This window comes from Fukomys damarensis, unplaced genomic scaffold, assembly GCF_012274545.1.
Source record: "Fukomys damarensis isolate Sample0158 unplaced genomic scaffold, DMR_v1.0_HiC HiC_scaffold_38, whole genome shotgun sequence".
Classification (NCBI taxonomy): domain Eukaryota; kingdom Metazoa; phylum Chordata; class Mammalia; order Rodentia; family Bathyergidae; genus Fukomys; species Fukomys damarensis.
In genome coordinates this window covers 54,285,158-54,299,037 of record NW_022900950.1, presented here as the reverse complement: position 1 = coordinate 54,299,037, position 13,880 = coordinate 54,285,158, and the positions used below count along the sequence as shown (strand labels likewise).

The window sequence follows — 13,880 nt, the reverse complement described above, 5'->3', positions numbered from 1 at the left end:
AAAAAAAAAAAAAAAAAAAAAAAAAAGTTGTGCTCTGATTTCCAATGATGGTTCACTACTAATCAATGAAGACTAAAAGATTATAAACTGTTTTCAGAGTTCCATAAAAAACAATAAAATATTCAATAAAAACACAAAAGTATTAGAGCTTATCCAAGTACAACCAAGACTAGCCCATTAATCCTTACTACTTCCCTGAGATAGCCAGAAGCCCTTCTTGGTGAAATGAACCATGTGCTCATTTTGGGCAGCATGTTTACTAAAATTAGAAATGAACCTCTAGTAACAGAGAAACTGTCACTCCTTTTACCTATGTTTTTAACATCAACAGGAAGGGACACATTTAGCAGCTGGTAGTATTTGTACTCCCTCTTTCCCCAAAATAAATTTTTCTCATTAAAGGAAACCATTCTATTTTGGTCCTTATTTCCTGCATGAAATGCAGGCATTGTTGATATCTGATGTGTTTGGCCATCACACTATTTCTAACCACCACTGTTAGTAGGACACCATTGTTGGTATCTCACAGCAAGAGTTTATAATATATCTAAGGAAGTGTTAGGTATATGATTACCTGCAAAAACTGTAAAAGCCTGCACAGCACTATAGAAATGATTAAGGTGAACAATCTTGTATAAAAATTAGTAAACAATGAAAGCCAGCAAAAAGGAATCAAATATAATTACTATATTAGGAAACTGGGTTTCACACCATTAAGTTGAAAGGGTTGGTATCCTATAGCCAGCAGCTGTTAATTATGGGACCTATGCTTTCAGACTTGTCATTAAAGAGGATCAAAGTATTCCAAATTAGTAGCTTTATATAAGAAAATACTGCTATCCCGGAAGGCTATCTAAAATGGAGGATTGCTGTTTCCTAAATTTTCAAAACTATATCCTAGATTAAGATTTTTTTCACTCATTCAAAAACACTAACAACTCCACTAAGTGTCAAATACGGTGGCATCAAAAACAAAGAAATGAAGTATAGAAGCAAGACAGAGAATTCTGACAACATTAAAGTCCCAGGTTTAGTTATTTCCTAAGGTTCAACTGTATCCTTGCCCTGAATTTCAGTATGTGAGGTACTAATAAATTTATTTTGCAACAATTGAATTTGTTTTGGTTACTTATAATCAAAGAAGTCTTAACAAATAAAATTATGAACACTGCTCCAATCGGGAAATAGAACTAGTTTAATCAAACAGTCTAGAGGCAAAGACACTGTTAAATCTGCCTTGGCCTTGGAAAGAGCCAGAGGAATGTCAGAGAAGGCTTCACAGAGGAAGTGAGAACTGGAGAATAGCAGAAATTAGGCATGTTGGTTCTGAGAGGCAAAAGATGAGGCTGTATAGCTGTTGGCCCTGGGAACTCCAGGTGATGAGAATTACTCAGGGATTTAAACAGTGATATGATCACAATTGTACACTAGATACTGGACATCTCGAGTAGGTATATGCACAGCAAATGGTTTCATGTAGTAAGTTAAAGACTTCAAGAGAAATGAGCTTAGAATTTCCCTGGGACATATAGTAGTCACAGGACACTTAGGACAGAAATAGATTGTAAAACACTTTTGAAAAGGGACAGGGATTTAGCTCAATGGCACAGCACTTTCCTGGCAAGCACAAGGTCCTGAGTTTGATTCCTGATACAAATAAAAAAGCTTTTGAAGAATGTTTAGTATATCCATGACAGGTAAGTATATGAGAGTGATGGAGACTACTCAGAAGAAAAAAAGGTTAAGGTGCAAATCCTGGGAAATGCCAACTTAAACAGTGGACTGAAGACATTCCCAACCTTTCCAAGTAGTTACTAGTCACTTCCTCTTCTGTGTTCCCACAGCACTTTTTACAGACTTCTACAGTAACAACGAAAAGCTGAACTGTAATTATTTGTTCACGTGTCTAGATATCTTCATATGTGGTGCATCACAGAAGGCAGTGACTATGTCATCTTAGAGCTGCCATTCATTAATTAACCTGAAGGAAAAAATGAAGTAAAGCTATCAGCAAGAGACACTTGTACTCTCCAAATCAGTCATATCCAACCATCAGTCCACAGGTAAGAGTTACCTGGGTACAATTCTTGGCACCCAGAGAGTGAGTTACCATTAGGATAAGTGAGAGTCAAGTTTAACCCAATCACTCCAATACTGTGTTGGAACAAGAGCTTTAAAATCAGTCTCGGGATTATTAATCATTAGTCCACAGATTAGCAGTTGTTCTTGGAATCCAGATTTGCTGGAAGAAGATTTACTTATTTATGAAAGACTATTACAGCTGTTATTTCTGTCAGGCAGCTGCAAATGATACACTACCTCTGACCACCATCCTCTTCTCTCCAAAACCCTCCTCTAGAAAACAGAAAAAGCCAGCCTTGTAATTCTATCTCTGATGTTATTATCTCTCTTAAAGTCTTCCACAAGGAAACACGGCAGTAATATAAAATTAAATAAAAGTTAAGTAAGTTTAAATACCATTAAAAACTATAGCTTGCTGAACTTTAGTTCTGTGATTAAGTACAGAAATGAAATGGTAGACAACTTCTAATTAATGGTTCAAATGCTAATGCCAAGAGTGATGGTATAGAATCAACTCATAATTGGGCATATTACTCATAAGGACAACTCTTGAAATAAATTTTTCTTTGCTGAGTATAAATTTCTTGCTTTTTATACTGTACTATCTTTTTAGTCAAGTTATTAGGCAATAAACATGGTAACAATTGTTACCCAATAAATAACAACTCTGAAAGAAACACAGCCAGCTGATTTAAAAGAATCTAACCCATTATAATGATAAAAGAAAAGATGTTTATTCTCAGAAAGACAAAAATGGGTTACAAACTTGAATCAAGTTTAACCAAGAAAAGGTAAAGACATTTACCAGCATCTAATACCATCAGAGAGAAGCAGATTTTATAGCATGACTATACTTATCCAAACAAAAACTTTACAATCATAAGAAAATATTGTTTCTTTGCAACAGAGGAGGAATACTGAAAAAAAATAGGATTTGAAATGGTAGAATTAATTTAGACAATATAAGACTATCATTGTTGGAAATTTTTGTCTCTGAAAAGCTGATGAAGTCCCAACAAACTGACAAAACATAAGAGAGAGAGAGAAAAAAAGAAAATTGGAAGTTTACCCAGAAAGTTCACTGTACAATGAAAGGTACAAAGACCCACAGGATACCAGGAAATTAGGAGCAGGAAGAGCTCTACGATGACACAGGATCTCCAAGTATAAAGAACAAGTTCAAATTAGGATTTGTCAGAATAAACCATGAGAAAAGATAAAACTGGCAAAAAACATAGTAAATATTGGATATGCCTGAATGTGCTGAAAGATTTTGACAACAGGGGACACATTCGGAATGAAACTGTGATATACACATAGAAAATTGGGTCACTTCCTCCTTGGTATTCTGATAACATTGCTGTACAGATCTCTACTCTAACATGTAAACCTGCATTTGGAATTATTTATTTATATCCCTCTCTTCATATGTAGGTACAGTAAATATGAACTTCAGAAAAAATAAGATGTATGAAAGGAAAATAATTATAGTACTGTATATTAAATGACTCAGCTATATATAGTCTTTTTACTGTCATGGTCATGTAAAAACTGAATAAAATTTATAGCACAATTATATAACTCATTAGGATGAATGAAAGCATGAAAGTATGAAAGAATAAAGAGAAAAGAGGAGGTCAAACAGCTAAACCTTATTTTTTTATGAAGGATATCAAAAGATAATTCCTACCAATGAGATATAAGTCCAGAAATATTAGTAAAAGCATATTGTTTAGTGATAAGGAGGTAAATACTGAAACAGCTAAGAGTTGAAACTAGTGGTCTTTTTGAAGTAAGAAGTAGGAAATGAGACACAGTTACAGAATCCATACCAAGGGTCTAATATTTCTTGTCAAACACTTTGAAAAACTCAATTTTTCAAAACTCTAACTTGCACAAGTTTCATGCATGAATAACACTGGTAAAGAGACAAGGATTTTCAAGAGTATGTAAAGGACAGGAAGAATGGCTATGATCTCTATTTTCTAAGCTTCACCTCTGGAGATAGAGATTAGCCAGATTTGCATTTGTGGGAAAGGCACAAATCCATAGTGACAAGGGTTGGAAAGTTTGAGAAGTACTGCTGTCCATTATTAGCCAAATCAGGAAAGTGAAGCTCAGGGTCACTCTGTTCCTGAAAGTGTTTTCATTTGTAAAATTGCTTGTGATCATCAAGGGAGAATTTGAGTCCATTTCATAGAAAAGGTTGGTTCTTTCCTGGATATTTGGAGACAAGTGCAATGCGCCTGATGTCCTAAGGAAATCTGTTAGCTAAGTTTTTGGGAGCTATTGCCCAATTGCATTGATTCTCCTTTCTGAAAATATAAGCTCTTCCTTGATCAGTGATTCACATTCAAATAATGTACAAAAGCTGAATGGTATAAATTGAAGGTATGAAATGAGAGAGATTTTTACATGTACTTGGCTCCCTGGATACTCAATCAGACCATTTTCTGGCTAGAGGAATTTGATAACTAACACCTCAGAATCATACTCAGTTAAAAAATTATTAATAACGCTTATAGAGCTCAAAGCAAAAATCAATGCAATGGAGACTAAGAGAAAAATACAAAAAAATCAATTAATTGAAGAGTTAGTTTCTCAAAAAAATAAATAAAATTGATAAACCCTTAGCCAACCTTATCAAATACTGAAGCCATACTCTAAAGTGAAATAAATAAAACACATATGTGTAAATACTAAATAGATTCCCTGGTGCAAAAACCTAAAAATGTAAATTGTATAACTGTATACAAATTGTATAACTGAGATTGTGAAATAGGAATAAAATGGCTAAAGGTGTTGGGGAAGTAGGAAGAATGGGGGAAAGGAAATAAGGGACAACAAAAAATATGAGAAAAGGAAAAAATGGAAATAAAGTGTTTGTAAATAGGGGAGGGTGGGAGGGGTGAAGGGAGGGCAAGGGTATGGAGAAAAAAATGAGCACCAAGTTCTGTCATGTAAGGGTACAAGATCCCAGTGATGAAAGTAACTGTATCATATACTTAAAAAGTGCCAACAAACTAAATAAGATTTTAAAAAAAGAAAATAAAAGGCTCAAATGCATGCAATTGGGAATGCAAAACATGAAGTCACAACAGACATAGCTACTACTTTTTAAACATTTCAAATAAATTGAAAGGGAAGCAATAATTCCAAATTCATTCCTGGAAGGAAGTGTTACTTTGGTTCCAAAACCAGAGAAAGACCCAACCAAGAAAGAAACAACAGGTCAATCTCCCTAACGAACATAGATGCAAAAATCTTCAATAAGAAACTGGCAATCAGAATACAGAGGGTCATCAAGAAGATCATACACCCTGACCAAGGCAGATTTATCCCAGGGATGCAAGGATGGTTCCACATATGAAAATCAAATAAATGTAATACATTATATTAAGAGAATCAAGGACAAAAGACGTATAATCACCTCAATAGATGCAGAAGAAACATGACAAAATACAACACCCATTCATGATAAAAAAAAAACCCTGCAGATAATTGGAATAGATGGTCTTTATCTCAAGTTCATAAAGATTATCTATGAAAAGCCAAGAGCCAACTTCATTATATGGTCAAAACCTGAAAACCTTCACACTAAAATCAGGAAAAACACAAGGATTTCCACTATCACCACTCTTGCTCAGTATAGTTTTGGAAATATTAGCCACACCAATTACACAAGAGAAAGAAATTAAAGCAATAAAGATAGGAAAGGAAGAAGTTAAACTGTCATTACCTGCTGATGATATGATAACCTACATAGAAGACCCAAAAAACTCCACCAAAAGACTTTTAATTGAAAGAATCAGTAGAGAAGCTAGATACAAGGTCAACATTCAAAAATTAGTAGCCTTCTTGTACACAAATAACAGACTCACTGAAGACAAATTGGGGAAACAATCCCTTTCACAACAGCATCTAAAAAAATGAAATATCTAGGAATCAATCTAACAAAGGAAGCAAACGACCTCTACACTGAGTTCTACAACATTCTAAAAAAAGAGATTGAAGAGGATATAAGAAAATGGAAATATATCCCTTCTTCCTAGGAAGGAAGAACCAATATACTGAAAATAGCCAAACTCCCAAAATCCTATACACATTCAATGCAATACTGATTGAAATTCCAACACTATGTTTTACACAACTAGAGAAAACAATCCAATAATTCATCTAGAATGAGAAGAGACCTAGAATAGCAAAAGCCATTCTAGGCAACAGAGACGTGGCAGGTGATATGATAATTCCCACACTGAAACTACTACAAAGCCACTGTGATGAAAACAGCATGGTACTGACAAAGAAACAGACTTGACGATCAGTGGAATACATTAGAAGATGCAAAAACAACTTCAGACATGCTCAGCTATCTCATCTTTGAGAAAGCAGCCAAACATCCTCACTGGAGGAAAGATAGCCTCTTTAATAAATGGTGTTGGAAAAACTGGATTTCAATTTGCCAAAGATTAAAACTAGACCCTACCTTTCACCATGAACTAAACTAAAATCCAAATGGATTAAAGATCTAACTTTTAACACAGAAACACTAAACTTGCTGGAAGATAAGTTAGGTAGAACTCTCAAGGAAACTGGCACAGGAGAAGACTTTATGAATAAATCCTCAGTAGCATGGGAACTAGAACAAAGAATTAACAACTGGGATCTAATATTTTAAAAATTCTTCTGCACTGCAAGAGGAAACACCAATAGAGCTAAGAGTTACGTACAATGTGGGAAAAAATGTTTACAAGCTGTTCCTCAAAGGACTCTTACCTAGAATATATAAAGAACTAAAAAAAATCAGCCCCCCTGAAACATTAAAAAATGGGCATCTGAAAGGAACAGACATTTCTCAGGCAAATAAATAAAAGCAGCAAATAAACATATGAAAACATGTTCCACATCACTGGCTGTTCAAGAGATGCAGATGAAAACAACACTGAGATTCCACCACCTCACCCCATAAACAATGGGGGCTATCAATAAATCAACCAATAACAAATGTCGATGGTGTTGTGGGAAGAAAGGAATCCTTCTCCGTTGTTGCTGGGAGTGCAGACTGGTGCAACTATTATGGAACTCAATACGGAGATACCTCAAAGGCCTAGAATTAGAGGTTCCATTTGACCCAGCCAAGCCTCTGCTGGGTATCTTTCCAAAAGAATTAAAAGAATCATATCATAGTGATATATGTGCACCTATGTTTATAGTGGCACAGTTTGTAGTAGCTAAAACTTGGAACAACACAACTGCCCATCAGTTAGATACTGGATAAAGAAGATGTGGTTTTTCTATAAAATGGAACACTACTCAGCCATAAAGAATGAGAAGTTAGACAAAATTCAACACCCATTCATGATGAAATCCCTGCAAAAAATTGGAATAGATGGTCTACATCTCAACTTAATAAAGGCTATCTATGAAAAACCAACAGTAAACATCATATTAAATGGCCAAAAACTGAAAACCTTCACGTTAAAATCAGGAACAAGAAAAGGATACCAACTATCACCACTCCTCTTCGATGTAGTTCTGGAAGCATAAGCCATAGCAATTAGACAAGAGAAAGAAATTAAAGGAATAAAGACAGGAAGGAAGAACTTAAACTGTCATTATTTGCTGATGATATGGTACTCTACAATGAAGACTCAAAAAACTCCGCCAAAAGACTTCGAGCCTTAATTGACACTTTTAGCAGTGTAGCTGGACACAAGGTCAACACCCCCAAATCAATAGCCTTCTTGTATACAAATAACAGACTGACTGAGAGAGAAATTAGGGAAACAATTCCTTTCACAATAGCATCCAAAAAAAATGAAGTGTCTAGCAATCAATCTAACAAAAGAAGCAAAAGACCTCCACCGTGAAAACTACAGCACTCTGAAAAAAGAGATCAAAGAGGATATAAGAAAATGGAAAGATGTCCCCTGCTCCTGGGTAGGAAGAAGCAACATAGTGAAAATGGCCATACTACCAAAACTGCTATACAGATTCAATGCAATGCCAATTGAAATTCTAACATTATATTTCACAGAACTAGAAAAAAGAATCCAAAAATTCATTTGGAAGCATAAGAGACCTAGAATAGCGAAAGTCATCCTAGGCAAAAGACACATGACAGCAAGTATAACAATTCCCAATTTGAAACTATACTACAAAGCCACTGTGGAAAAAAACAGCATGGTGCTGGCAAAGAAACAGATCTGAGGATCAGTGGAACAGATTGGAAGACACAAAAACAACAACAGATGCACTCAGCTACCTCATCTTTGACAGAGGAGCTGACTGACCATCCCCACTGGAGGAAAGATAGCCTCTTTAATAAATGGTGTTGGAAAAACTGGAACTCAACCTGCCAAAGATTAAAACTAGACCCTTATCTTTCACCATGCACTGAACTACAATCCAAGTGGATTAAAGATCTTAATATTAAAACAGAAACACTAAACTTGCTGGAAGATAAGTTAGGCAGAACTCTTGCAGACATTGGCATAAGTAAAGACTTTATGAACAAATCCTGAGTAGCATGGAAACTGTAGAATCAACAACTGGGAACTCATCTTATTAAAAAGCTTCTGCACTGCAAAAGAAACCACCAAGAGAACTGAGACAACCCACAGTGTGGGGCAACATTTTTACCAGCTGCTTCTCACACAACGGACTCTTATCTAGAATATATAAAAAACTCAAAACAATCAGGCCCCACAAAGATAAAGACACAATCCAAAAATGGGCATCTGAAATGAACAGACATTTCTCAGACAAAGAAGCAAAAGCAGCAAGTAAATATATGAAAAAATGTTCCACATCACTGGTCATCTGAGAAATGCAGATGAAAACAATACTGAAATTCCACCTCACCCCACAAAGAATGGCTGCTATCAAGAAATCACACAATAACAAATGTTGGCGGAGTGTGGGGAGAAAGGAACCCTTCTTCATTGTTGGTGGGAGTGCAGACTGGTGAGACCACTATGGAAAGCAATATGGAGATACCTCAAAGAGCTGGGACTAGAGGTTCCATTTGACCCAGCCATCCCTATGCTGGGTATCTTTCCAAAAGAATTAAAGGAATCATACCACAGTGATATATGCACACCCATGTTTGTAGCGGCACAGTTTGTAATAGCTAAAACTTGGAAATAGCCCATTTGCCCATCAGTTGGAGATTGGATAAAGAAGATGTGGTTTTTCTATAAAATGGAATACTACTCAGCCATAAAGAATTAGAAATTAGACTCATTCATAGGAAAATGGATACATATCGAGGATGTACTCCTAAGTAAAATAAATAAGGCACACGTACAAATACCAAATAGTTTCTGTGATGTGAATAAAATGTAATAGTACATAATATTCTAGTGAGATAACTGACATTGTGAAATGGGAAGAAAAGGGTAAATGTGTAGGAAAAGTGGGAAGGGTAAGGGAAAGGTAATAAGGGAAAACAAATATGCGAAAATGAAAAAATGGAAATAAACTGTTTATAAATGGGAAGGGGAGAGGGGGTGAAGGGAGGGCAGGGACAAGGGGAAAAAACGAGAACCAAGACCACCTGTCATACAAAGGTACAAGATCCCAATAATGAATGTAATTGTACTATATACCTAAAATGTACCAATAAAAGGAAAAAAAAGAATGAGAAATTAGTCATTCAAAGGAAAATGGATGCATATTGAGGATATACTCTTAAGTGAAATAAATAAGTCACACATGTGTAAATACTGAATAGTTTCTCTGGGGTGAAAAACTATAATTGTACATAAGATCCTAATGGTAGAATTGACAAAGTGAAATAGGAAGAAAAGGGCTAAAGGTGTAGGGCAAGTAGGTAGAGTAGGGGAAAGGAAATAAGGGAAAGAAAAACATCTGAGAAAATGCAAAAAAGGGAAATAAAGTATTTGTAAATATGAAAGGGAGGAGGGGGTGAAGGGAGGGCAGGGGTGTGGGGAAAAATGAGAACCAAGACCTGTCATGTAAAGGTACAAGATCCCAATGATGAATGTAACTGTATTGTATACCTAGAATTTGACAATAAACTCAATGAGAAAAAATATGAGAAAAGGAATAACATGGAAACAAAAGGAAGGGTGGGGGGGTGAAGGGACAGCTGAGGAATGGGATTAAAATAAGAACCAAGATAATGTCCTGTAAAGGTATAAGATCCCAACGATGAATGTAACCATATTGTACACCTATAATGTACCAATAAACTTAACGAAAAAAATTATTAATAATTTATATAGAGGTACTAAGGAATTTAACCTTTCACTAAGAAGAAATTTCAAGAAATGTGTTTAAAACATTTTGCTGAAAAGGTAAATTCAAAAATACTCTTTATTATTTTTTTTTCCTTTTATTGAGTTTATTGGTACAATCTAGGTAAACAATACATTTACATTCATTATTGGGATCCTGTACCTTTACATGACAGGTCTTGGTTCTCATTTTTCCCCTTGTCCCTGCCCTCCGTTCACCCCCTCTCCCCTCCCCATTTATAAACACTTTATTTCCATTTTTTCATTTTCTCATATTTTTTCTTTTCCCTTCTTCCCTTTCCCCTTTCCCACTTTCCCTACATCTTTAGCCCTTTTCTTCCTATTTCACACTATTAATTATTCCATTAGGACCTTGTGTACTATTATACTTTTTCACATCAGAGAGACAATTCTGTATTTACACATGTGTGACTTATTTATTTCACTTAAGAGTATATTCTCAATATGTATCCATTTTCCTATGTATGAATCTAATTTCTCATTCTTTATGGCTGAGTAGTATTCCATTTTATAGAAAAACCACATCTTCTTTATCCAATCTCCAACTGATGGGCAATTGGGCTATTTCCAAGTTTTAGCTATTACAAACTGTGCCACTATAAACATGGGTGAGCATATATCACTGTCGTATGATTACTTTAATTCTTTTGGAACGATACCCAGCATAGGGATGGCTGGGTCAAATGGAACCTCTAGTCCCAGCTCTTTGATGTATCTCCATATTGATTTCCACAGTGGTCTCACCAGTCTGCACTCCCACCAACAATGAAGAAGGGTTCCTTTCTCCCCACAACCCCGCCAACATTTATTATTGTGTGATTTCTTGATAGCAGCCATTCTTTGTGGGGTACAGTGGAATCTCAGTGTTGTTTCATCTGCATCTCTCAAATGACCAGTGATGTGGAACCTTTTTTTCATATATTTACTTGCTGCTTTTACTTCTTTGTCTGAGAAATGTCTGTTCATTTCAGATGCACGTTTTTTAATTGGGTCTTTATATGTGGGGAGGCTGATTGTTTTGAGTTCTTTTTGTATGATGGTCTTGTTTTAAATATGTGGGAAGCCCTTTGGAGAGAGAAGCTTCAATTAAATAAGGTTAGATTAAAGCAGGAGAATTTCTCCAACATACCAATCTCTGAGTTACATTATCAATAGAAATGAAACGATATGAAAAGTAATTTAAACCTGCCAAACTTTTTCTAAGGGAAGTTTTAATATGCATCTGAGAAATATTTTCTTTTCCCAGCACTCAGTAGGCTGAGACAGGATGATCACTGTGTGTTCGAGACCAGCCTGGGCTACACAGTGCCAGGTCAGTTTCAACTACGTAGTGAGACCCTGTCTCAAAAAACAAAAAAACAAAACAAAACAAAACAAAACAAAAAACACTAAACCTTTCATTTTGAAAAATTTCAACCCCATAGGGCTGGGGGTTTTAGCTCAGTGGTGCTACTGCCTTCCTCTAAAGCACAGGTTCCTGAGTTCGATCTCTAGTACCAAAAAAATAAAAACAAAAACAAAAACACAACAACAAAAAATAAAACCAAAAACAACAACAAAAGAATTCAACCCCACTGAAAATTTGAAAGACTAAAGTACAAGCACTCATATGTCCTTCACCTAGATTTTTCCAATTACAAAGATTTTGCCACATTTGTGTTCTTGCTCTCATTTGATATTTCTTCTTTAATGTGTGTGTGAGTGTGTGTGTGTGTGTGTGTGTGTGTGTGTGTACTGAATCATTTTTTTTTTCCCTGAATCATTTGGGCACAAGTTGTAGATCATTTTTAGTTTACTCATTAGGCATCTCAGTATGCATCTTCTAATGAGAATATTCTCTTTCATGACCACAACGCCATTATCATGCTCAAGAAAATTAATTCAATACACCTTTCTAATTGTCTTTATAGCTATTTTCATCTTGTTCCCTGTTCCAGGATCCATTCAAGGCTCACACTGCATTTGGTTAATGCATCTCTGGAAGAAGGTTCAATTAAGCCACATTAGGTAATACTGTAGTAATTGTGGGTTCAGCTTTTGTTTTGCTGGGAGGATACCGAATAAGAGGCTAACTAAATTGGTAGAGCAACACAGAAGGGGTTACTTCTTAAAACCAAGGTCAATCACTAATGTAAAAATAAAAGCAAGAGCACAGAGCACATCTCAGATAGCAACTTTAAGTTCTATGAAGTGCCAAACTATCATCCTGCCTAATACATCAAATTATTAAGCTGTTCAGTCGTTTTGGCTTGACCGTAACTTTAGAAAAATAATGAACAATGGTATTTTTAACTTAGCAGTAAGTTAATAAGAACAGTGTACTCAAAATTACCTCTCTTGTAGCTGTTCATCAGACATTTGCAACTCTTCTTTTAAGCGCAGGTATCTGTCTTCTCTCAGCAGCCTAGAACCATCATAGAGGCTGAGCTCTCGATCATGGATTAACCTAATGGGAGACGGAAAACATTAAGAAATTAATCAATTTAAACACTGATGTTATTAGTGGTAGAATCACACAGGCAACATTTTAATCCTGGCTATGGTTGCAGGCAGCGAATTCTAACTTTGCCCGATGAACCTTTGAAAAATGCAGATTGCTAATACCATGATACTTGGCAAAACTTGATTTCATACTGGAAAGCAAAAGACACAGATGCTAGATGCGGATAGGGAGGAGGAAGTTGAAGGAGGAGGAGGAATTCAAAAAGAAGGAGCTGAATGAGTGGCCTAGGATAACCATGAGGTGTTTGTTAACGAGCAAGGCAGTTGATACATACTCCTCTTAGTCTAGTGTAGTTTTGTTTTAAATTAAATTGAATTTATTGGTAAATTCTAGGTATACAGTATAGTTACATTCATTATTGGGATCTTGTACCTTTACATGTCAGGTCTTGGTTCTCATTTTTTCCCCTTGTCCTCGCCCTCCCTTCACCCCTCCTCCCCTCCCCACCTTCAACCACTTTAATTTCATTTTTACATTTTCTCTTTTTTTTTTTTTTCCTTTTCCCTTGTTCCCCTATCCCTTTCCTTCTCACTGTCCCTACACCTTTGGTCCTTTTCTTCCTATTTCACATTCCTGATTGTCCCGTTAGGATCTTGAGCACTATTTTAGTTTTTCACACCAGAGAAACTATTCGGTATTTGCATTATCTGTGACTTATTTATTTCACTTAGGAGTACATCCTCAAAATGTACCCATTTACCTATGAATGAATCTACTCTCTCATTCTTTATGGCTGAGTAGTATTCCATTTTATAAAAAAACCACATCTTCTTTATCCAGTTTCCAACTGATGGGCAGATGGGCTGTTTCCAAGTTTTAGCTATTACAAACTGTGCTGCTACAAACATGGGTGCGCATATATCACTGTGGTATGATTCTTTTAATTATTTTGGAAAGATACCCAACAGATGGATGGCTGGGTCAAATGGAACCTCTAGTCCCAGCTCTTTGAGGTATCTCCATATTTACTTCCATAGTGGTTGCACCAGTCTGACCTCCCACCAACAATGGAG

General features: G+C 35.8%; 1 protein-coding gene across 1 annotated transcript in view; it reads right to left on the bottom strand.

Moving 5' to 3' along the window:
* Positions 1-13,880, bottom strand: part of Vwa8 (von Willebrand factor A domain containing 8) — a 381,153-nt gene that overhangs the window by 246,938 nt on the left and 120,335 nt on the right. The window contains exon 16 of the mRNA XM_010637116.1: positions 12,697-12,810. Coding sequence (XP_010635418.1) covers positions 12,697-12,810 — 114 coding nt within the window. The remainder of the gene's footprint in view (positions 1-12,696; positions 12,811-13,880) is intronic.